At 49.0% G+C, this 25941-nt stretch overlaps 1 protein-coding gene and 1 long non-coding RNA gene across 10 annotated transcripts in view; one reads left to right on the forward strand and one right to left on the reverse strand.

The window, feature by feature from the left end:
* Positions 1-25941, reverse strand: part of CUX2 (cut like homeobox 2) — a 288423-nt gene that overhangs the window by 49870 nt on the left and 212612 nt on the right. For all 9 annotated transcript variants that reach the window (XM_044930185.2, XM_044930178.2, XM_044930177.2 and 6 more), the window contains 2 exons: positions 20543-20621; positions 242-376 (listed from right to left, as the gene is read on the reverse strand). In XM_044930185.2, the coding sequence (XP_044786120.1) occupies positions 242-376; positions 20543-20621 (214 nt within the window). The remainder of the gene's footprint in view (positions 1-241; positions 377-20542; positions 20622-25941) is intronic.
* LOC123329936 overlaps positions 4184-25941 on the forward strand; it is a 29787-nt gene continuing 8029 nt past the window's right edge. The window contains exons 1-2 of the long non-coding RNA XR_006545560.2: positions 4184-5453; positions 22864-22995. This is a non-coding gene — a long non-coding RNA (uncharacterized LOC123329936). The remainder of the gene's footprint in view (positions 5454-22863; positions 22996-25941) is intronic.

Raw genomic sequence — 25941 nt, forward strand, 5'->3', positions numbered from 1 at the left:
GGGTCCCTGAATGACCGTGTGGACCATCCCCTGAAAGTTCTCCTCTCTTCAAATACATTAAGCCTCTGAAATTTGGGGTTAGCCTGTTTCAGCAGAAGTGTACCTTAACCCATCCCACTTCTAAAATGATACAGTTGAGTTCCCTGCCCCTCTTCCCCCCACAGGGGTGGCAGATTTTGGCTGCCAAAGATTCACAGCCCATTTGCTTATTATGGACATTCTGTGAGAGCCTTATCAGTACCTTTGGTGCCGATGAGCTCAGGGTGTCTCTTCCACGAAGCGTGGAACTCTCGCCGCAGGGGCCCACTGGGGTCGAAGCTGGGGGGCTGCAGTCTGTCGTCTGGGCTGCGTGCCACCTCAAACACAGGCACGGGGTCTGCACAGAGAAAGGAGGACAGTGGTAGGGGGAGCTCTGCGGGCCAGGGAGCTTATGTGGGAGGAACCATCCATCGGAGCCGTCTGGAATCTCTCTGCTGGCTTATGGGAGCATTGTGCACTTTCTGCTTTATGAGGGAGTAGAGCTTCTCCAGGCATCTGCTCTGAAGAGCCTGTGCTGTTCCTATGGATGTGGATGTCCTGCCCAGCTGGGAATAATAACAATAATTGTTACAATAACTGCATTCTGCTGATTCTAGATGCCATCGGTGGTAGCCATGAGATGGCATCTTGCTCCAATCAGAGGGAGCGTCACTTAGCAAGGATCCCAGCAGGCACGCTCTGAAATTCACAAGTCCAAGTGCTTCCTTCTCAGGGAACTTCCCAGACAAGGCAGCGGGGATGGGGGCAGACCTGCTTGGGGGATATGAAACTGCTCTGAGGACCGGCCCACAACCTCACTCAGGACTTCCTTCCTTAGGCTTTCACCCAGTTCCCCACTTCTCACTCTCTCCCTATTCTCCTTAACCCAAGGTTCCCTAATAGCATCCTTGCACATATAATCCTTGCAGTGCTTTTCAACGGATCTGGGACAACACACCATCTTTCGTGAACACTTATGGTTGATTAAATGATTTTTTTTTTCTGGGGACCAAATATAAACCTGGATATAAGATGTCTCCAAATGTCCCAACAGCAAAAAACAATTGAGGACTGCAGGTCTTTCCACCAGGAATTCTGTCCCTATTGCTGTCAGCTAGCAAGCACTTCCTCTTCCTTCAGATGTAGAGTCCAACCACCTCTTCTTCCAGCAGCTCTCCACCTGGGGCAGGTGGTTGGTGGAGCACCTTCCAGGTTACAAAGCCAGTCCCTGGGAACCAATCCCACGATGCACCAGCATCCCCTGGAGGCTGGCTTAGATCTAACTTGTTTTCACAGATGAGGAAACTAAGGCTCAGAGAAGTGGCGATTTGCTGAAGCGTGGAGGAGAGACTCCAGTCTGGATCTCTTTCTCTAATGCCACAAAAACTTCCTGTCCCGGTGCTCTGGATATTTCAACCCCAGTAGCCACGTGTAGGAAGGGGCTTCCCTGGTGGCTCAGGGGTAAAGAACATGACTGCTAAGCCAGGAGACGTGGGTTCAATCCCTGGGCTGAGAAAATCCCCTGGAGAAGGAAGTGGCAACCCACTCCAGTATTCTTGCCTGGAAAATCCCATGGACAGTGGAGCCTGGCACGCTAGAGACCATGAGGTCACAAAAGGGTTGGACACAACTTACTGACTAAACAACAACAGCCATGTGTAGGTAGGTATTCATGGGGCCCCAAGAAAGCCAGGGCCTCTTCGCTTCAGGCCAAGGGGCCTGGTCTGTTCCACAATGTTTTCTAATGCCCAAGAGCCCTCTCTCTTTCTGGTTCCTCCTCTGGGATCTCCCACTAGCATCTGCTTGGCCACTACTCTCTGCTGGTGTGGACCCTGGAGTCAGACATCCCTGGTCCAAATCTAATCCATACTTGCCTCTCAGGATTGCTGTGTGACCTTGGCAAGTGGTGCTGCCTCTCTGTGCCTCACCACAAAAGTACCGACCTCATGAGCCTGTGATGAAGATTCATGCAAAGTCCTCAACATGGTACCTTGACCTTGGTCAGCTCAGAACACATGGAAGCCCTTGCTATTCCCCCGCCTTTCTGAGTGCCAACAATACTGACCTTCTTCTCTCAGTCCCTCGTATGCACCTTCCCATCCCAGAGGCTTTGTACAGCCAGGAGCCTTCTGCTCTCCTCTGTCCCTTTCAGCTAGTTGATGCTTACTCGTCTTACCAATTCAAATGCCACTTCTTCCAGGAAGCCTTCCCTGACCAGTTAGCTGGTTTTCCAATATGTGCTCTCCCAGCTGTCTGCACCTCTCTTTCACAGCAGTCGCTGCACTTCCAATTTCAATGATTTACAAGTGCACCTAGTGAATACCCGCTGGACTGCAAACTCCACACGAGGCAGGGCTGGGCCCGCATCTCCTTTTGCTCCACTGGACCCCTTGTGGGTGAATGATGCCTGATCCACAGTCCAACCCAATAAATATCTGCTGGTGGGAGAAACAGGGTAGAGCCTGTACTCGGGGGCCTTCAGGTCCGGCTGGAACAAGGCCACCTCTGCATTTTCTCCCTCTCCTCCCGCCTGTCTGTCGAGGTGGCAGGAGGCTCGGACAATGGGCGTTTGTGTAGAGGTAAGCAGGTGCACGGGAACGCCGCTGCCGTCTTTCCTCTGTCAGCACTCCCCCCACGCCCCGTCATTAGGCAGGGCCTGCTCAGCGGGGTATGCCATTATGTCTCCCCGGGCTGATGTAATTATACATTGACATAATTAACCCAGCAAGCGCATTAGGCAGGCCAGCTAAAAATTCATCTATAATTATTTGTTGTGTGCATGCTAATGAGTCCATCTGCACTGCCTTTGTACAACACGGACAAATTAATTTACAAGTCTGGATTTTTTAATAAGTTCAAGGAAACGCTTCCTATTGTGTCCTGGTTTTTGAGAAAAGAAGAAACAGGCGACAAGCGCTTGCCAGGGTCAGGGAGGTTAGATAAACACAGAGGCTGCAGCTCAGGAGCGGGCATGGAGGGCTCGCTCTGGTTCCAGGAGGTGGAACAGATCCAGCTCATGGCTCAGGGGCTGGCTGGCCAGGAGCCTGTCCAAGCAAAAAACGCCGCTCGGGTGAGAAGGGATGTCATTTACCTCGTTTCCAGGGATCAGAAATGGAGGTTTGTTCTGCTCGGAGGCCCTGTGGTCATTCTTTGTTGCCCGATACTCGCTGTCCAGGGGAAGCTGACCTCAAGTGACCCCGGAGAGGCTCGAGGAGTGTGAGGGGGTCAGTGACACTCTACGGGGCCAGCGGGTTCCCGGGCTCTGTCTCTTTGCCTTCATTTGCCCGTACAGGGTAGAAAAAAAGCGTAAGAGAAAGTTAATCGCTCAGTTGTGTCTGACTTTTTGCGACCCCATGGACTGTAGCCAGCCAGGTTCCTCTGTCCATGGGATTCTCCGGGCAAGAATACTGGGTGACGACACTCTCAGAACCCAAAGTCCAGCACTGGTCTTGAGCCTCAGTTTTCCCACTAAAAAGTGGGGAAATGAAACAGTTTCTGCCTCTCAGAAGTTACTACTGGGAAGACTGAAAACGATTATTGGGAGAGGCAGCGTGATTTAAGGACTGCTGGTGTCAGCTCCAGCTCCAAACTGGCCATGTGACCTTTGGACAGTTAGGTAACCTCTCTAAGCCTCTATTTTCTGATCTGTACGATGGGGCTGCGAGGACTGGATGAGAGAATGAGATCTGCACAGTGCCGGGTGGAGACTAGGGCTGGGCACAGAGCGGGCTGCTGTTATTATCCTGAGAGGGACAGCGCATCCGGCCCCGCGGTGTTCCAGCAGCAGCGGTCTGTGGCCAAACTCCAGGAGACTCAGGACATGGCGAAGCTTCATATACTCTCATCAGTGTCTGGGACACTCAGAGTCCAACAGTCCTGCTTTGAACTCCACTCAGGGACTGAACGGAGAAGGCAATGGCACCCCACTCCAGTACTCTTGCCTGGAAAATCCCATGGACGGAGGAGCCTGGAAGGCTGCAGTCCATGGGGTCGCTGAGGGTCGGACACAACTGAGTGACTTCACTTTCACTTTTCACTTTCGTGCATTGGAGAAGGAAATGGCAACCCACTCCAGTGTTCTTGCCTGGAGAATCCAGGGACGGGGGAGCCTGGTGGGCTGCCGTCTATGGGGTCGCACAGAGTCGGACACGACTGAAGCGACTTAGCAGCAGCAGCAGCAGCAGGGACTGAAAGGCTCCAGCTTAGAAAGAGTCATCCAAAGAGGGACAATCTGTCCATTGTCCAACCTCCCCCACCCCACAACCCCAGAGCACAGTGGGGAAAAGCAGAGTCCCGTGACTTCCCTGAAGTCTGAAAGTGAGGGGGTGGTAGGGCCAAGATGGGCCTTTGGGCCTCTTCTCCCCACACTGTGCTTCCCTGGATCCCCGGTTGGAGAGAGAAAGCGAGGGGAGGTTCAGATGACGGCCAAAGTCAGGCAGTGGCTGAGTCCTAACAGCCAGACCACTTTACATGGATTAGAGTTCATTCCATCTTCACCACAACAGTGTTAGGCAGGGCTGTTGTGCTCCTAGTCTACAGATGGGGAAACAGGCATGGCGGGGGGCCGGGGGGAGGCGCGTGGAAATCACTTCCCAAGGTGAGGCCTGATAAAGGTAGCTGCTGCTATTTCCACTTTTTTAGACAAGGAAATGAAGGCCCAGAGAGGAGATTCTATGTGCCTAAGAACGTTAGCTCAGAAGTGGCAGGGGTGGAGTCTGAACCAGAGAGCCTGGTGACTCTCGGCAGTGGACCAAGCTGCCCCGAGGTGCGCAACACTGAGAGCTCTGTTCTCGGCCTTGCCAGCGGCTGGCTGGGGGACCTGGGACAAAGCATCTGACTTCTCTGAGCTCCGCCTTCAAGTCTCTCTGATGAGTCGACCCCAGGCACACGCTCAATCAGCACCGGATGTCAGCAGATAGGGGGCAAGGTCCTGCCAAGTGAGTGCTTTTGGCCCTGGGCCTATTCCTTGGAGCTGGGATGCTCAGGGTGATTAATAAACAGCTTTCCAGATGAACTTGACACTCGAGGTTTGGATGTTGTGACTCCTCCAAATTCCCACAGCCTCTCACAGATAAAAGAGGGAGGGGGACAGGCTGGGAGGCTGACGGTCAAATCCTGGCTGTGACAGCCTCAGGGAAAGCCACATAGGTCTGCTGAGCCTCAGTTTCGCCGGCAGTAAAACGGGAATAACAACAGGACCTACCGCAGAGGGCTGTTCAGGGATGCATGAGCGCACCGAGCTTCTGGGACAGTGCCTGACCCCTAACAGACTCTAAGTGAGTGTTGCCCTAATTCTATGCCTTGTGGCAGTGTGGGATCAGAGCAAAGCCTCAGCCTGCTTTGATGCAGAAGGCATCTGCAAGACAGGAAAAGAGCTCTCACCAGAAACCAGCCAGGCTGGCACCTCGATCTTAAGACTTCCAGCCTCCAGAACTGTGAGTAATAAAACCTTGTTGTTTAAGTCACCTGGTTTGTGGTGTTTTCTTACAGCAGCCTGAGCAGACTAGTGTATCCTGCTTTGGGGCTCCCATTAGCTTGGCTATGGACTGTTTCGAGATCTGCTCTGCGGTGTGAGATTCCTCCCACCAACACTCCTTCCCCTCCCCTCCCTTCCCAGGAGTCAAACCAGCATCGCCATGTGAAGGCTCTCCTGGCCTTTTCCTCTCCCTCTCCATCGGCATCTTCCCCCAAAAACCTCTTGCACATCTAATGCCATCTTGGCATCTGTATGCTTCCAGAGGACCAAACCAACATGTGATTACTCTTTCACCTCTCAGAGCCCTCAGTTTCCTGGTCTGTAAAATGGGGATAGTCACAGTGCCTCCCCTGTGAGGTTGCAGATAGAGTCCAGAGTCTGTGGGTGTGGAGCCCATGCTGAGGTATTGCTTTATGCCACAGTGGTGAGTCTGAAGTGGGCACAGCTCACTTCAGGGGGACCTATGAGTCTATGCACCTGCTTCACTCAGCAAGGTGAGCATCTCTATGAGGAGGGCACAGTAGTGGCCTTGTCTCTGTGTAGCTTAAGTTCCAGTCAGATAATATGGATGGGGATGGAATAGATCTTCAGAGCATTAGGAAGCGACAAGTTCTAATTTGCCTTTTTGAAAGGCTCATCCAAGTTGCTGTGTGAAAATGGGCTGTAGCGGGAGCCAGACAGGAGACTGCTGAATAGTCCAGGTCGCGAGATGCTGGGACCAGGATAGCAGCAGGAGAGGCAGGGTGGAGTGCTCAGACTCAAGAGGCAGACAGGAAGAACTGATGGGGTGTGGTGTTCTAGGCTGAATAGTGTTCCCCCAAATTCATGTCCATTCAGCACTTGCGAATGTGACTTTATTTAGAAACCGGGTCTGGGACTTCTCTGGTGGGTCCAGCGGCTGAGATTTTGTGTTCCTGGAGTGAATGTGTGGTGGGTACGCAGGTCTGATCCCTGATCAGGGAACTAGATCCCACATGCTGCAACTAAAAGTTCGCATGCCGCAAGGAAGACTGAAGATCCCCCATGCTGCAACTGAGATCTGGTGCAGCCAAATTAAAGAAACAGGGTCTTTGCAGATGAAATCAAGTTAAGATGAGGTCAACTGGATTAGGGCCGACTAATCCAGTGACCGGTGTCTTTACAAAAAGAGAGGACACAGAGAGGTGACATGCAGGGAAGGCCCTGAAGACAGAGGCGGAGACTGACATGACGTGTCTGCGAGTCAAGGAGTGCCCAGGCTGGTTGGCCACCACAGAAGCTAGGAGCGAGGACTGGAACCTATTCTCCCTGTGTGTCTTCAAAAGGAACCAACCCTGCCAGCATCTTGATTTTTGGCTACTGGGCTCCAAAACTGAGAGAATAAATTTCCACTGCTTTAAACCATCCAGTCTATGGGTAGTCCTAGAAAATGAAGGCATTGTGTGTGCCCTGGAGGCCTGAAGTCCAAAATCAAGGGGTCGGCAGAGCCACGCTTTTCTGATCTGCTCCACACTTTCTCCTAGCTTCTGGTGTTGCTGGCAATCTGAGGCATTTCTCGGTTTGTAGTAGCGTCACTTCAATGTCTGCCTGTCATCACCTGGCCCTCTTCTCTGTGTCTCTCTCCTCTTTCTATAAGGACAGCAGTCACATTGTCCTTATAAGAAGAGAGAGGGGAGCCTGGCAGGCTACAGTGCATAGGGTTGCAAAGAGTCAGACACAACTGAAGTGACTGAGCACACACGCATGCCCACTGGATTAGGGTCTCACCCTAAGGACCTTCCCTTATCATGATCACATCTGCAAAGTCTCTAGTCCCAAATAAGGTCACATTCACAGGCATCAGGGGTTAGGACTTCAATGTACCTTTTGGGGGCACACAATTCAATCCATAACACATGGTAACTGGCTGCTGGATACCAACTGCGAGAGAGCAGGACTAAGGAATTGCTAGACTCCAAGTTTCCTTGGAAGGAAGTCCTTACTCAAGCCTAACCTACTCCCCTCCTGGTGCACCCATTTCACCAGCCTTCCAGGAAGACAAGCTGCTTCATAAGAGTATGTAAGAGCATGGACCTCTGATTCTCCTGCATGTGCGTCCTCTCCCATTGCTGAGAAACTGGGCTGTGGGTTGAGTGTGGTCCCAGCTCTGGAAACCACACAGCAACGGTGATCACTTCTCTCCCCAGGCATACTCCACTCTTGATTTCTTCTCTACAGAATTCCTAGACTTTACGGTGTGTGAGTAAACTCATTTCTTCCCAACGCCCCTATCTGGGAAGATATCCACGGACACCTGAGCTACGTTGCTGGGGATTGAGTTAGGGAAGAAAAAAAAAATTCCTAGCATTCAGATGACTGGAAGATTCTGCCAAGTTAGGCACAGGTGAAATCCTCAGCCGGGGGAGCCAGCACATCCAAGGGCTTCCTGCTTACTTTGTCCGAGAGGTATGAGCTGATGCATCAGCTGTACGTCACTGGCTGCTCTTACAAAGTGAAAAAGAGAGAAATGACAGCAAATCTTAAAAATGTTGGGAAGAGGTTTCTCAGAGAGCCTGATAGTCACAGGGGCCAGGAGGCATTCAGTTTTCACTTCTCACCACCTCCTTTCTGCTTGGGCCTTTCACACAGTAGGTGCTCAATAAATGTGACTTGTTTTGAGCATCTAAATCAGAGGTCATTTGTTACAACAGCAGGAGGAAACTAATACAGTCCCTAATTCAGCCATTTATTCATCAGTTTGCTTATACTGAGCACCTACTACGTATCAGATACCATTTCTTCAGTTGCCAGATATTTCCTGAGCCCCTACTTAGTGCCAGGGAAGTTTCTGAACCCTGGAGATACAGCAGTAACTGTGTGGATCACAATAAACTGGAAAATTCTGAAAGAGATGGGAATACAGACCACCTGACCTGCCTCTTGGGAAACTTGTATGCAGGTCAGGAAGCAACAGTTAGAACTGGACATGGAACAACAGACTGGTTCCAAATAGGAAAAGGAGTATGTCAAGGCTGTATATTGTCACCCTGCTTATTTAACTTATATGTAGAGTACATCATGAGAAACACTGGGCTGGATAAAGCACAAGCTGGAATTGCTGGGAGAAATATCAATAACCTCAGATATGCAGATGACACCACCCTTATGGCAGAAAGCAAAGAAGAACTAAAGAGCCTCTTGATGAAAGTGAAAGAGGAGAGTGAAAAAGTTGGCTTAATGCTCAACATTCAGAAAACTAAGATTATGGCATCTGGTCCCATCACTTCATGGCAAATAGATGGGGGAACAGTGGCTGACTTTATTTTTCTGGGCTCAAAAGTCACTGCAGGTGGTGATTGCAGCCATGAAATTAAAAGACTCTTATTCCTTGGAAGGAAAGTTATGACCAACCTAGACAGCATATTAAAAAGCAGAGACATTACTTTGCCAATAAAGGTCTGTCTAATCAAGGCTATGGTTTTTCTAGTGGTCATGTATGGATGTGAGAGTTGGACTATAAAGAAAGATGAGCACAGAAGAATTGATGCTTTTGAACTGTGGTGTTGGAGAAGACTCTTGAGAGTCCCTTGGACTGCAAGGAGATCCAACCAGTCCAAAGGAAATCAGTCCTGGATGCTCACTGGAAGGACTGATGTTGAAGCTGAAACTCCAATATTTTGGTCACTGATGCGAAGAGCTGACTTATTTGAAAAGATCCTGATGTTGGGAAAGATTGAAGGTGAGAGGAGAAGGGGACGACAGAGGATGAGATGGTTAGATGACATCACCAACTCAATGGACATGAGTTTGGGTAAACTCTGGGAGTTGGTGATGGACAGGGAGGCCTGGCGTCCTGCGGTTCATGGGGTCACAGATAGTCGGACACGACTGAACGACTGAACTGCAGTAAGGAAATTCCTGCCTTCCTGGGGCTGACATTCTAGAGAGGAGAGATAGACAAAGGACAGGTAAATCAAAGGCTCTAAGGGGGCTGAGAAGGAACACAAAGCAGGGTCAGGAGAGAGCTTGGCCAGAGATGTGCCCTGAGGGGAGGATGTTAATTGAGGCAGCAGGTCAGGGAAGGCTTTGTGAAGGTGGAGACATCTGAGCAGAGCCCTGAGGGAAATGAGGAAGCCAGCAGCAGGCTGAGAGAGAAATACCAGGAGAAACAGCCCCCATCAGACAAAGAAAGGGTGGCAGATGGTCCTGACCCATCCCCCACCGAGTTACTGTCCCATAAACACAACTTAGCCTCATCCTCACAGCAACGGGCCCATTTTACAGATGAAGATGTGGGGCTCGGAGAGGCTGGCGATGCCTGGGCAATTCTTGGTGCCAGCTTCGCTTCTCCACCCTGTAGGCCGTTGGGTGCTGGTGGGTGGTGACTGGGTTCAGAGCTGGCTAGTTTCTGGTCTTCGGCCCCCTAACTTTAGCAACCATTCATTCTGGAGCAGACGGGGCACCCAAATCCAGGAAGCCGGGGTAAAGAGTAGATGAGATGACCACCCAGCATCTTGAGCCAAAAGCTCCAGGGAACTGACATTTCTTCATCCCCGCCCCCACACTGCACCCCGACAAATGCCAGGTACTTTGCCTGTATTTATATCTCATTTAACCATCAAAACAACCACAGGAGACATCGCTATCATCCCCACTTCCAAGATAAGAAAACCGCAGCCCAGCAGAGGGAAGCCTCTTGTTGAAAAAGGTGGAGCTGGATTTGAGCCCCATGTGGCCCAAGAGCCAGATGCTGGGGTCCTCACGTCACGATTTCAGCTGCATCCACCTGCTCCCCTGAAGATTACCAATATGACACTTGTCCTTATGTGATTCAATGTTTTTAACTTAAATGTATTTTAAAGGAATATGTATCTCACTATTGTAAATAGATCATTGAATTCTGTGTTATAAACAAGGCGCTTTCACCCATAAAAATAAATACAAAGGAAAAACCAAGGGTGCTGTTAATTCTAGTTACACCCCCATTGCCAGCTTGATGCTAGCTCTTTCATGGTTAAAAGGAAAGATTCACAGGTTCTGTAGGCATTTAAGATGTTTTGCACCTGACTGTGACTTTATCTAGAAGGAAGGAGAAAGGTGATACCTGGTGCGCAGTGTGTTCAGTTTACGTTGTGCCGCGTACACCGTGACTGCGCCCTCTGTCGGGTGGCTCTGCCTGGGGAAGCACTGGGTCCCGCTGGCCCCTAGTCTCCAAAGCGACCTGTGCCACTCCTTGTCCGGGGTCTGGCAAGTCTCGTATCTTAGTGTCAGATGTGACAGAACATCCCCACAGCACCTCGTCTGGAGCCTAGGAGCCCAGGTTGCTTCCGGGCTCAGCACTTCCGCTGAAAACCTTTCAGCAGAGACACGAGGCTGCCCGGAGCCGTGAGCGGGACTTTATTTCCCCCACTTCACTCCTGCAACATACCATGTCGATACATAGACAAGGGCAGTGGCAGCAAGAATCAAACGGCTTTAGATTCAACCTGAATTTAAAAAGCCCCAAACAGGGAACCCCAAATCAGAAGGGTCTGACTACAAATCCTTTGGATTAATTGAGCACGCTGGCAGACACAGAAGATCAAATATGAACCATCCGAGGTGGCAGGTCCTGACGGGCAGGCGGGGAGGGGGAGCGTCGTCGAGAAGCGGCGTGCCTTTGTCTTACAGCCATCAGCTTGCTCTTTATGCATAAACTGCTTAATAAAATGACTAATTCATTTTGGTTACGTTGGATCTAAACCCCTAGAGAATACTGCCAGTAGATTTATAATATTTTAATCCCACACCAGGCTTTCCAAAGCCACTGTAGGAGGAGACGAACAGAATACCCTCTATTCCATCTTCTACCACTAGCTGATGCTGTTGGTTTTTTTTTTTTTAAGTGTCTACGAGGTTGTGGGGGTAGAATGGTGAATCTAGGAAGAGCGGTCTCATTCCTCCCACTGTGTCCATCTGAAGGAAAGTGGCATTGAGAGCTTTTTTAGGAAACGGGAGCCGCAAAAGCTGTCCGAGAGGCTGTTTAGAAACACATATATGCAGAAGTATGCGTGTGCCCCTCCAAAGTCTCTCTGAGACAGAAGCCTTCTCCCATCTGGGCCCTGGCTCCGGGCGCCTGCGTGGGCGGGAGGCTCAGGCTACCAACGGAGGCAGTGAGCCTCCCTTTGATCCTTTAATCCTAACTTTTTGACAGCAGATGGGTTGCCCAGCCCTTGTATGCAAATGGAGGCCAGGGGTCCCGCCACCCTCTTTTCCCTCTACCGCCAGGGCCAGCTGCTTCAAGGTCTCCTAGCTTGAGCACGGACAGAGGGGGCTGGAGTGGGTCTTCCTTCTTGGCGCTGGTAGGTGGTGTGATAGTAACACCATGGGCAACAGCAACAGCAGCCACTGGTCTCCTGAGCATTTACTGTGTGCTAGACAGCCAGCTTAGGAATTCACACGCTTTACCTCACTTAATCCTCCCAGAGGCACCAGGAGGTAAGTGTGCATTTCCAGAGGAGAAAACAGAGGCGCAGAGAGGTAGAGCTACTCACTCAAAGGCTACCCAGCCAGGGAGCAGCAGAGCTGGGACTCAGACTCATGTCCATTGTAAGAAAAATAAAGTTTCCATAGAGTGGGCTGCACAGGAAGTTCCAGGCAGGCCGGCATAGTGTTTTATTTAGCATTTTGGCTCTGGTGCTGGGTAGAGTACCTGGCAAACAGCGGGAGCTCAGTGTTTGCAGAATGAATTGCACAGGGCCACTCCTCTGCGCCAGGCACCGTGTTAAGTGTCCTCTATCCCCACTGAATCCACCCAGTGGGCCTACAATGAGGTGAGAGCATCTGTATTTCACAAGTGGGGAAACTGAGGATCGGAGGAGTCGGGTGTGATATAGGATGCAAGATGGCAGAATGGGGAGTGGCCCCAACTCAGTGAGAGGGTGCTGCAGCCTGGAGTCCTGTGACTGCCCCTCCTGGCATGGTTCTGCCCCCTGAAATTAAGAGCTCTGTGACTCAGTTTCCCCTCAATGAAAGTATAATACCAGCCTTTGGAGCCCTGGGCTGGGAAGACCAGGCATACTTGTCTGTGAGGGTTAACGATCTTCCTCCAGCTGATGCACCTGCACTTCTGCAAGGGGCCCACCCTCTCAGCCTAGAACTTCTCAACCTACAGGCAGCAGAGACCATTAGCTGTTTTTCACTCTCTTTGGATGTCAAATCTCTAATGGTTTTGTCCCAATTCCTTCAATTTTGGGGGGGGGCCACACAGTGCGGCATGTGGGATCTCAGTTCCCCAACCAGGGATCGAATTCCTGCCTCCCTGTATTGGGAGCATGGAGTCTTAACTACTGGACCTCCAGGAAATCCCTTACAGCCCTTTCAATTTTAAAATTAATCCTGCATCCGCGTTTGGAGTCAGGGATGAAGATTCAGTGTTCACTACCTGTCAGCTGTGTGACCCTGGGCAAGTGGCTTGACCTTCTTGAGTCTGCACTGCTTCAGTTGCACAGTAGGGCAGGATGGCAATACGTACCTCCATGGGGGCAGTCGGGATAAGTGAACTCCTTTCTGTAAGGGGCTGAGTGCACTGCCTGACACAGAAGAAGCACCCAAGAAACCAACCTGCAAGGAGGGTAGCTCATCATTTAAAACCAAATCCAAAGGCTGCTCTCCCTGCAGCACCCCTCCTGGCCTTCCCACCTTTGAGCCCTTTTCCTGCTGGATTTGGCTCTCGGTCTTGGGGTCACATGGTCCCTGCTTGACTCTGAGGGTAGGGTAGGACTCAGGTTTGAGTTTCCACAGGGCTCAGCACACAGTAGATGCTCAGAGAATGAGCTGATGAAAAGCCACAGCTGAAACTCCTGTCATCTCTTCTGAAAGGGCACAGCCATTCACTGAGCGCCCACTGGGTACCAGCATCACGCTGGATGCTCTCCTCTAATCATCTTTCAACCCTTAGCTGTCAGGGGTAGTGAGAGTAAGACGGGAGGCCAGGGCAGGGGGCACTCCTGGCAGAAGAAATGGCAGAAAACAAAGGTGGGGGACAATGCCTTCTGAAGTTAAGTATCATCTTTGGGAAAATCTGTCATCATTAAACTCTGCATTTTTTATGGGTTAAATACTCTTTTATGTTACCTGTCTGTGCTCCCTTGACCCCTAGAGGACCAACTGGGCAGATGTATGTACTGGGAGGAAGAGAAGGAGGTGAGGGGTGCCAGAGACAATGACGGATCTCTTGTTACATTAAAATCTATTTTGCCTTTATCTGCGAAGGTGGCTTATCCACTAGATGGCAGTAGAGCTAGCCATTTGGGATAGACACAACGCTAAATTCTTAACCTCCCTCACTGCTTTCATCAACATATATTTCAGATGCTTCAAAGATTCAAATTTCTAAAAATTCAGATCACAAAAGTACTTTAAAAAACTATATAACCTTCAGGCAAGAAGGGTTTTTTTTTTTTTTAATATGACAATAAATCAAGAAGCCATAAAGCAAAGGTCTGGTAAGATTTCCTGCTTTCTGCAAATATTTTTTGAATGCCTACCATGTACCATATACAAGAGACATAGTGTACAAAGTTAAGAAACAAAAGGTAAACTAGGGGAGAAGCTATGAAACACGTTTACCAGGACAAAGGTTAATATCCCTAATACACAGAGTGTCCACAAATCAATAAGAAAGTGATTTCTCTGTTAGAAAAATGGGCTAAGTATATGCAAACCAGTGATTCATAAAATCATGGTTCACCCACATATGAAAAGATATTTAGTGTAACTAAGAAATGAAGGAGTACAAAATAAATCAACAAGAAGAAAAAGGAATTCTTAGTCTTTCTGACTATTCCTGGGTTTGCGGTCAATATGTGGATACATGTTCCTTCCCAAGTTTTCTTCCTTACTCTCAGAACTACAGCATAGTACCAATATGCCATGCATCCCCAAGAACCCCAAATGCCCAGTGTTGGGAATGAGGTTCAGTAAATTATAATACAGCCACGCAAGAGACTATTACACAAGATGAACCAAAGTTACTCAGAATTTGTAATCACACAGGGAAATACAGATGCTTGTAGTGAGTGAAAGGAATCAGAACTGCAAATGGTACGTGCAGAATGAATGACTGTTTTGAAAAAGTACATGGGGAAAAGATCAGATAGAAAAACAACAAAACATTACCACTGCTTTTCTAGTATGGTTTCCCCTGCCTCCCTTCTATTTTGTGTACTTTTGAAATTTGACAGTAGGCATATGCAACTTTTATAACTGCAGAGAAAAATTTGAAGATCTTAAACATTGGAAAGTATTTTCCTACTGCACATTCATCAACTCTGTTCCCTAAATCTCTCACCCCACATCCTTGACAACTGACAGAGCTGAATGAAATCCACAGCCAACGCGTGTGACATGTGTAACTTATACCCTGATGTCAGCTTTGCAATGGGCTGCTGATTATCAAACCCTGCCAAATGCTTTCATGCACAGGTATAGGATCCTCACGGCGATGGATTAGCAGGTTCTATTATCCCTTGGCTAAACACACAGAAACCAGAGCACAGAGAAGTTCAGGTCCCTGCCCAAGGTCACACAGCTCAAAAACACCAAGCTGAGAGTCCCACCCCACCGAGTCCGATGCTACCAGCTCCATCAACTAAGCTGTCCAGCCTTGCCTCTTGAAAGAAGGAGCAGAGAGACAAACTCGTGCCAGGAGTTGCCATTTCCTGCTGCTGCTGCTGCTAAGTCACTTTAGTCGTGTCCAACTCTGTGCGACCCCATAGATGGCCGCCCACCAGGCTCCCCCGTCCCTGGGACTCTCCAGGCAAGAACACTGGAGTCGGTTGCCATTTCCTGCATCAGTCTAAAAAACACCAAAGTAAAGCCAGAGGAAAAAAAAAAATTGGGAGGAGCACTCACCTCTCTTATCTCCTCAGCAGTGTTCCTCTGCCTGCCCTCTTACTCCCTCTTTCCTTGTTTTCATTTAAAATTTTCCCCTTTTTTTCACTGTTAACTAATCACTCAGTAAGTTAGCTGTCTCTGAAGCTCGGGTCGGTACCTAGTGACTATGAGCGCGATAAAGAAAGCAGCCATCACGGGTACAGAAGTCAGAAAGGTTTAAATCAAATCATCCTCCACAACAATGACATTAATTATGCTTTTAACACGTTTTACTGCTTTTTTTTCTCACTTCACGCCACATCTGTGTGAACAATATCCAAAAGATTTACGGTTTTCTTTCGTAATTACAGACATACAGGCTGCACACTTATCAAAATACTTGCTGAGCAATCACACTATATCGCATTCTCTGCCAAAGATTTGTGTTGGCAGCAGTCACTCAAAACAAAAATGTCGAATCAGGACTTGTGTGGCTTGGTGGCGGCGGGGGTGCGGGGAGGGGGAGGAGGAAGTATTTCGACAAATAATTTGCCTGTCAAGAAATATAAAAACAGGAGAGTGTGCATCCTGGCAAATTTTCCAGGAGTGTTATTTTTATGGAGGGGGTTGGGGCGGGGTGTGTATGGCGGGGACAGTGAGCAGGGAAGCTCTGAGCACCAACAACACATCTGACATTTGGTTCTTGTGTCTGAGGATAAAATTTAATGAGAACAAAAATATGTCTTCCTAATTCCCCTAAGAAATCATTAAAACATTTTGTTATTCTTAAATGTCTTGAAAATGAATTAGAGCCCTGAAGGGGCTGTTCCTACGGTATGTCTCCATCAGTTAAGGCTCCTTCTCTCTAACTCGGTGACAGCTGGGGATGTACGTCCCCCCCTGGCCCCTCCATTTCTGGGGAGTCGAGTTGCAAAGTCAGACACGTGGAGTCAGCACCAGGCTTGGAACGACCCTTTGGGGAGAGGGGCAAGAGGGCACAAGAACCTTCCAGGAAGTTCCAGGCCAATCTGGGGAGCTCCCACGGTCCCTGACTGGCACTGCGGTTCTGGACTCGTGTGTTAATAGACATACTTCCAGAAAGATGAGGGCCCCATCGTGAACCCCAGAAATGATGCTCTTTTTCCAAGGGGGGGGGATGTAAGCCCCTCCTTACCCAAACGCTCCCCTGGATTTGAGACAACAGGTTATTGGCCTGATGGTCTGTTCACCTCTGCCACCAGAATGCAAGTTCCCTGAGGGTGGGGCCCGTGTCTGCCTCGGTAGACGCATGGCCACGTTTCCAGTGTCGTGGTCCCTGTTCACACAGCAGGCACTCAATAAATGCCATCTGAGTAGGTGACACGTGACAAACAGAAAGCACTAGTTGAAAAAAGTACCTTTTCATTTAAATAGCTCTTTTCCCTTTTTCTGCATCTGAATCTTTTTTCTAGTTCAATCAACAAACAGTTACTAGGCGGTTACCGTGTACTGGATCCCGAGTACACACATTCAGGGTAAATCAGCCCCAGGCTTGGAGAGTTGCCCTTGTCTGAGGGACACACAATGATGACAGCAGTCAACACTTAGCCCGTGCCACCAGGTGCCATGCACGTGGAAGCCTCCCAGCGACTGTATGAGGCAGGCTCTCATAAATTTCTCCCAATTTATAGAAGAGAAGTGTGAAGCTCCGAGGTGAGTTAATTCGTCTACAGTAAACCAGTGAGTAAGTGGTACAGGCAGGACTTGAACTGGGATCTGAACCTGGAAACACAAGCCGTCTCAGTGCTGCCCCCTGGTGCTACATGAGAGGTACTACGAGGCACAGTGGAGTAGTTGGGCGTGTGGATCTGAGTGTGGATTTGTGGGAGGTATCTTTGGAGTCCATACCGGTCATCCTCCAACATCATTCACCACTGAGACTGTGCAACCCAAAGGAAAGAGTGGGAAATAAGAGGGTGTCATTTTCCAAAATTTTTTCCTAGACAGTTCTGATAAGGGTAGAGACATCATAAGCAAAAAGGCTGCAAGGAATGGGACAGCCTCTTGGACTCTCCGCCATGTGCCTGCTGTGGTTCTGAGTAAGGGTGACAATGACCGGGGCTGCAGACACAGCTGCCCTGGCCTCAAGCCACGGGGGGTCAGGTCCCTACGCGGGGAGGCACAGAGCCTGGAGGGCTGTGCTGTCTGGTTTCGGCCACTCTTGCCACCCAAGCATTTTGACTGAGAAAACCAATGTGGCCAGGCTGCCTTCCTGCGGGTGCAGAAGCAGGGCGGCGCGCGGCACTGGAGAAGAGTGAGTCGAGTCTCCAGGTGCCACTGCCGTGGGCCGAATGGTGACTCCAAAACAAACATCTGTATCTTAATGCCTGGAACCTGCAAATGTGACCTGTTTTCGGAAGAAAGGTCTTTTGCAAATGTAATTAAGGATTTCAAGGTGCGACCATCCTGGATTCTCTCTGTGTGTGTTCAGTCACTTAGTCATGTCCAGCTCTTTGCAACCCTATGGACTGTAGCTCACCATGCTCCTCTGTCCATGGAATTTTCCAGGCAAGAGTACTGGAGTGGCTTGCCTTTTCCCCTAAATCCAATGACCAGTCTTGTAAGAGAACGGAGAGGGGGATTTGGGATAGAGACACACAGGGAAGAAGGCCGTGTGAACATAAAGGCTGAGACGAGTGATGCGTCCACAAGCCAAGGGACACCTGGAGCCACCGGAAGCTGGGAAAGGCCAGGAAGGATCCTCCCCTAGAGCCTTCAGAGGGAGCACAGCCATGCCCACACACCTTGTTTTCAGATTTCTGACCTCCAGAACTGAGAGAGAATAAGAATCTGTTGTTTTAAGCCTCCTGGTTTGTGGCAGTTTGTTCCAGGAACCATGTGAAACTAGCATAGCCTCTCACGAGTATCCAAGTTGTGACATGGAACAGATGTTCTGGAAATAGTTTTTGAATGTGCCCAGAGCTGAGTCGTCCCATCTCTCCCTGACTGTGCAGCATCGGTGCCAGGGTGACTGAGACTGGCCGGGCCTGTTCCCTCGGGGCCCGTAACGTGCAGAGGGTGGAGCTGGTACAACATCTATACCTGGCCAGTGCCTCTCTGTGATGTGTTCTCAGATCTCCTGGGGAGTTTGTCAAAATGCAGAGGCTTCAGTGGCCCGAGGTTCTGTATTTGTAATCAGCTCCAGGTGAACCCAATGCTGCTGGCCCCTGGGTCGCACTTTGAGTAGAACAGGCTAGAAGACTTCCCTCCTCACCCAGTCCACGTGCTTTCAGAGGGAAGCGTCACATCACTGATGCTGTATTCGTTTCCTGGGGCTGCCATAACAAAGCACCACTGACTAAGGTGGCTTAAGGCCACAGAAGTTTACTCTCTCAGCTCTGGAGGCCAGAAGTCCAAAATCAAGGTGCTGTCAGGGCTGTGCTCCTTCTGAAGGCTCCAGTGGAGGCTCCTTCCTGGCCTCTTCCAGCTCCTGGTGGTCTCAGGCACACCTTGGCTGGCAACTGCATCACTCCAGCCTCTGCGCTGTCTTCACATGGCCCTCTTCTCTGTGTTCTTAAAACTCCTTTTCTTCTTCTTATAAGGAGACCCATCATCAGATTTAGGGTCCTCCCTAAGTCCAGGATGTCTCATCTCAAGATCCTTAACTAATGACATCTGCAGAGACCCTGCTTCCACATAAGGTCACACTGCGAGGTTCAGCATGGACAAACATTTGGGGAGGACACTATTTACACCACCCCAGTTGCCCAAGACAGATGGAATGAGAGACTTTCCCATCCCCATCATAGAGATCTTACAAACGACCTTGGCATCAACTAGAAACGACTTTGCCTTCTCCGTGGCTCAGCCTAGAGTGGGACCTCACATTCTTCTTCATAAACCCCCAGCCCCAGTCACCCCTGACCTCACTAATTCCTGCAGCTGTGCAGAGTACTGGGAATGGATAGAGTGGCTGTCTGGGTGGAGAGGGTTAGCAGAGTGGGGCCTTCTCCCAGCTCCACCATTATTAAGCAAATCACTACATTCTGGGTTCCCATTTCTAGGTCAATAAATAAAGAAGTTGCAGAGGATGGGCCATTTTAAAAACGGGAAACTGTCTGCAGAAGTATATCTCATATGCACAGGGACACAGTTGAAGGTTCTCCAGTTGATCAAATCTCTGTAATCCACACCCAGATCAAAAAACATATCTAGTGCCCAAAGGCCCCTTCCAGGAACTATCGCCCCACCCAAGAAAAACCACTCTCTTGACTTCTCACAGCATGAGTGCCTTTTTTTAGGTGAAATTCTGTGATGCAAAATTTACCATGTTTAAGTGAGCCATGCAGTGCCAGTTAGTACATCCATGATGTTGGTCAACTACCTCCTCTATCTAGTCTGAGAACATTTTTATCCCCCTAAAAGGTAAACCTTACACCCTTTAAGCATTCAGTCCCATTCTCTCCTCCCTTCAGACTGCTGGCCACTAATCTGATTTCTGTCTTTCCAGATGTGCCTATTTTGGATCCTTCATATAAATGGAATCATAAATTGTGTGACCTTTTGTATCTGGCTCCATTCACTCAGCATTATATTTTTAAGGTTCATCCACACTGTGGCATGTGTCTGCGACTCATCCCTTTTGATGGCTAAATAATATTCCACTGGATGAGTAAACCGCATTTTGTTCATTCATTCACTGATGGACATCTGGGTTGTCTCCCCCTTCGGCCACTGTGAATAGTGCTGCCAATAATTTTTGCGTGTCTTCATCTTTTATGTAAATAGACTCATACAGTATGTGCTGTGTGGGTTTGGTTTTGGCTGAACATCAAGTTTTTGAGGTTGGCCATGCCATGTTGGTGGAAACATCTGCAGTCTTTCCTCCAGCGCCCTCTGCTGCCAGGGAGCACTGGGTGCCTTCTGCTCTTGGTGGGAAGTGGATGGGGGCTCTGGTGGTCAAGACCCTCGGCTCCTCAAGAAGACCCGGGTGGGAGATCTCACTAGGAGCTCCCCAAAGCTCCCCGGCTGTTGTTGGAAGGCAGTGTGGTAAGATAGACAAGTCGGGTGGGGACACATCACACCAGACTGGGTGTAGACCCCTCAGTCTCCACAACTCCTACCCATGGCAGGGCCTGGCCTTGCCCAGGAGTCTTGGCCTGTCCCCAGAACCCAGAGAGAAGGTGCCTGTGTAACAGTCCTCATGGCTGTTTCTTTTTGTTTTTTATTCAATTATGGAGCCCAAGCAAGTCTTACCTGGTGCTTCAATTAATTGCTTGTAAACACTCAGGAAAGCGGCTTCGGCCTCCTGACTTCTCTTACTAAGAGCCACCACCTTTGGAAACAACAAGAGAAAGAATCACGTGTGACCATGGCATCGGAGTCTATAAGCAAATGTGATCATTCTCCACATGCGAAAACATGGGATTGAGGGGAGGAAGAAGGGGAATGAAGGTTCCAAGTATGGAGTAGAAAGTCTGGGTTCAAGTCCCAGCTCCACTGCATCTGGCTGTGTGACGCTGGGCAAGTCACTGCTCTGCTCTGATCCTCAGTTTCCCCATCTGTAAAATGGGGTAAATAACAGAAACTACTTGCCAGGCCAGGTATGAGGGTTAAATGAAGCTGTATATAAGTACTTAGCACAGGGCCTGGCACACAGTAGGTTATTAACAGCTCTTACTATTATTACTGATATTAACAGGCAATGTTGGAGATTCAAATATGACACATGTTTTATGGGAAAGAGGGACACATCTGGGGCATATTTCTTGACACTGCTAATTAAAGAGAAATTGTTGACTCTCTAGTAAGATATCAGTTTCAACAGATGTTGAATGACAGTTATGTCAAACAGTTCCTAGCATACCAAAGGTGCTCAATAAATGCTTCCTGACTGATGAACACACCAGTGACTGGATGACCAGTGGTGAGGAGCTACCTTCATGTACTTGTTCTCTTGCTTATGGGCATTTTTTTGGTCCTGCCAGTGAGACTCCATAAGGTGTATTTCTGGGGCTTAGCATCATCTCCTCCCTCCGTTCCTGGCTGTGAATTCTGAGCTCTGGCCTCGCAGCTAACCTGATGCTGGCTCTTGGTGGACAGTCCCCTCGGCATAGTCCCGGGGCTCCCTGGCATACTGCTGGGCTGAGCTCCTGGCACCCACAGGACAGCATCCCTATCTCCTCAAGGACACACCAGGCTGGGCATCCTCCTTTGGACTGGAACAGAGCTTTATTCTCCCTGACACTGATATCCCTCTCCCTCTGGTGCCAACTTCCTAAATGATGAATCTGTCAGAGCGTCTATTTGTCAATGCCCTCTTTCAGAGCTGGGCTTTTCCTACAAATCCCAGTGATGCCATCTGAGGGAGTGTCTGTTACTGAATTCCACCCCTCCAAGAGAGCTTCTCTCATAGCTCAGCTGGTAAAGAATCCATCTGCAATGCAGGAGACCCCAGTTCGATTCCTGGGTTGGGAAGATCCCCTGGAGAAGGGATAGGCTACCCACTCCAGTATTCTGGCCTGGAGAATTCCACGGACTATACAGTCCATGGGGTTACCAAGAGTCGGACAGGACTGAGCAACTTTCACTCACAAGTGAGCTCTGTGAGCGTGTGGTCTGGTGCACAGAAGGGCTCCACATAATTAGTTGAGGCAACAAATCCAAAGGTCCATCTAGTCAAGGCTATAGTTTTCCTTGTGGTCATGTATGGATGTGAGAGTTGGACTGTGAAGAAGGCTGAGTGCCAAAGAATTGATGCTTTTGATCTGTGGTGTTGGAGAAGACTCATGAGAGTCCCCTGGACTGCAAGGAGATCCAACCAGTCCATTCTGAAGGAGATCAGCCCTGGGATTTCTTTGGAATAAATGATGCTAAAGCTGAAATCTAGTATGTTGGCCACCTCATGTGAAGAGTTGACTCATTGGAAAAGACTCTGATGCTGGGAGGGATTGGGGGCAGGAGGAGAAGGGGACGACAGAGGATGAGATGGCTGGATGGCATCACTGACTCGATGGACGTGAGTCTGAGTGAACTCCGGGAGCTGGTGATGGACAGGGAGGCTGGAGTGCTGCAATTCATGGGGTCGCAAAGAGTCGGACACGACTGAGCGACTGAACTGAACTGAACTGAACAAATCCAAGTGAGTAGGAGGCTCTAGGTCCTGTCTGTGACATGGAGAAATGTCAGGGGCCAATTCTTAGACAGTCTGCTCACAGAGGTGACCAACCAAGGCACAGGTCCTGGAGCCAGGCTGCCTGGGTTCACATCCCAGCTCCACCACTTATTATCTATCCTTGATCAAGTGGGTCACTTTAATTCCTGTGCTTCTACTTCCCTATCTGTAAAATAGGGATAATAAGAGGACAGCCTCCCTCAAAGTTCTGCTAGAAGATCAAGTGAATTAGCACAATGTAAAGGTGGCTGCAAAATTTCTGGCAGGCATTAAGCCCCACAGGCATCAAGCCCCACAGGCATGTCACCTCTTGGTATGATCAACCCTTCCTTCTTGTCTCTTATGGGGATAGGTTCTTCCCAGTGCTGCATGATCACCTTCACCTGTGTTCATCTTTTCTTAGGTGTGAGAAAAGTCTCGCCTCCTCACACAGTGGTATATACTCTGCGAAGAATTTGAAAACCACAGTGGTTTCTCTACAGCTTCCAGTGTGGCAGGCAAGAGCCTCATGTGGGTACCACACACTGGAAATGTGGTGAGTTCAAATCCAGATGTATTGTGAGTACAAAATATGCACTGGATTTCGGACATAGTTCAAAAAAAGAGACTGTACGATCGCTATCGGCTATCCTTATGTTGACTGCATGCTGAAGTGATAAATTTGGGGGCATGCTGGGTTAAACAAAATATATTATTAAAATTCATTTCACCTGTTTCCTTTTACTTTTTAAAATGTAAGTATTAGAAAATGTAAAAGTACATCCGTGGATCATATTATATTTCTATTGGACAGCACAGCTTGAAGGTTTTACAAGGTCCACTGAGAATTTGTTATTTAAGAGAGGTGGTGAGAAATGTATGGTGGATGTTGAGCAAGTGATTTTAAAAAGGTCAGTTACAAAAGCTCTTTAAGCTCTCTTGTTATTCTGAGAAGTCTCTGATCGCTTACCTTCCAGAGTGAATGACAGTCTCATTCATTCAACAAGCATTTCCTGAGCACCCACTATGTGCCATGCACTGTGAACTGAGAGCTCAGTGACGAACAGTGCAGCCTCCAGCCCCACCCCATGGGACTCACGGTTCAGCAGGAAGACCAACATTAAAGCAGATTCCCCAGATAATTCATTAATTACATGTGCTAAACGCTTCAAAGGAAAAGCACAGGGGTCTTGAGAGTGTGTAAGTGTGGTGAGACTGACCCAGTTTGATGGGTGGAAGGAACATCAGGAATTCTCTCTCCATTAGGGGAAGCTGGTGATGGACAGAACGAATGTTCTAGAATCTAGGCAAAGGGAAGGTTTTCATTCTTGCTAAGATGTACAAGGCACAGTTTCTGCTCTGGGGACTCACAGCTGAGTGGGAGACACAGCTACGACAAAAAGGAACACAGGAGGAGGTGATGCAAATGCTGGCGTCTCCAGAGTAATGCGAGGAGGGGGCAACTAATTCAGAGTTTGGAGGGACATCCCTGACGCCCAAATAACAATCATCATAATAATATGATATTCAGAGTTTACCATGTACCGTGTGCGCATGCTCACTCAGTCGTGTCCGACTCTCTGCAACCGCAGGGACTGTAGCCCGCCAGCCTCCTCTGTCCATGGGGATTCTCCAGGCAAGAATACTGGAGTGGGTTGCCACTTCCTTCTCCACAGAATCTTCCCACCCAGGGATCTAACCCGCATCCCCTGCACTGGCAGGAGGATTCTTTACCACTGAACCGCCTGGCAAGCCCACCATGTACCACATGCTCTTACTATTCATAATCATCTCTCTCCATGGACACACCAATCACTGGAGGTAGCTTCTGTCATTATCCCCATATCACAGATGAGGAAACCAAGGCCCAGTGAGGTTAAGTATCTTTCCCAAGGTCACTCAGTAAGTAAATGGCAGAGTGAGATTCACACCAGGTCTGGCGGCTGAAATTACTATTCTGAATCCAGAGGTGGGCCCCTTTCTCTTGGACAGAAAAACCACCCCAGCCAGTGGGGACAGTCACTCGGGCCCCATTTGGATGCTGATGCCTTGAGATGCTACCTACGGCCGTACCAGGTCAGGGACTGCTGTGCTGCTGACCTGGTGTCCAAGAAAAGCCCTGAGAAACAAAAGCAACTCATCTCCAGAACCCTAGATGGAGAATCATCAAAGATCAGTCAGGAGAAAATCTGAATGCTTCATTTTATGGTTGTCTGTGCTAAACATGTGTAGTAGCTGGAGCTTGGGGAAAGGCATAAGAATGCTCTATTGAGGGACTTTGCTGGTGGTCCAGTGGCTAAGACTCCACACTCACATTTTAGTAATGTGCTGCCGAAGCAAGCCCTAAGACGTCACACTCCCAGGGTAGGAGGCCTGGGTTTGATCCCTGGACAGGGAACTAGATCCCACGTGCCGCAACTAAAGTTCTCGCGTGCTGCAACTAAAACCTGGTGCAACTAACTAAATAAATATTAAAAAAATAAGCTCTATTGACTTTCCTTGGACTGCAAGGAGGTCAAACAGTCAATCCTAAAGGAAATCAATCCTGAATATTCATGAGAAGGACTGATACTTTGATACAATAGAATACTGATTACAATACATTAGAATACTGATACTTTGATACATTAGAAGCGCCAATACTTTGGCTACCTGATGCAAAGAGCTGACTCATTAGAAAAGACCCTGATGCTGGGAAAGACTGAGGGCAGGAGGAGAAGGGGACGACAGAGGACAAGATGGTTGGAGGGCATCATTAACTCAATGGGCATAAGTTTGAGCAAACTCTGGGAGATAGTGAAGGACAGGGAAGCCTGGTGTGCTGCAGTCCATGGGGTAGCAAAGAGATGGACGTGACTGAGCAACTGAACAACAAAGTTGACTTCTAAAAAGGAATTCAGGGCAGAAGTAGAGGCGCGTGCCAGAAGGTTCTGTTATTATTTCCCGGTCCATGCCCCATAGCACCAAGATCCCCTGGAAGGGGCATGGCAGCCCACTTCAGTATTCTTGCCTGGAGAATCCCATGGATAGGAGCCTGGTGGCTATGGCCCACAGGGTTGCAAAGAATCGGACACGCCTAAGCAACGCAGCATGCAAACCCACAGCACCCTCTACTGTCCATTCATGGTGCTTATCAGTTGTGTACTGATGATCTGCGCAGCTGTCTCCTTAGGATGTCAGCCTGCCCCACAAAAGCTATGCTGTTCAACACAGTAAGCACTAGCCCACGTGGCCAGTGAGCACTTGAAATGTGACTATTCAAATTCAGATAGGCTGTATGTGTAAAATACGGGATTTCTAGGTTTTAGAATGAAAAAAAAAAAAAAAGAATGTAAAATACCTCAGTAATTTTTATATTGATTTCATGTTGAAATGATAGTATTGTGGATGTGCGTGTGCACTCAGTTGCTTAGTCGTGTCCAGTTCTTTGCAACCCTATGGACTGTAGCCTGTCAGGCTCTTCTGTCCATGGGATTATCCCAGTGAAGAATACTGGAGTGCG

The sequence above is a fragment of the Bubalus bubalis genome, chromosome 17 (assembly GCF_019923935.1).
Source record: "Bubalus bubalis isolate 160015118507 breed Murrah chromosome 17, NDDB_SH_1, whole genome shotgun sequence".
Classification (NCBI taxonomy): domain Eukaryota; kingdom Metazoa; phylum Chordata; class Mammalia; order Artiodactyla; family Bovidae; genus Bubalus; species Bubalus bubalis.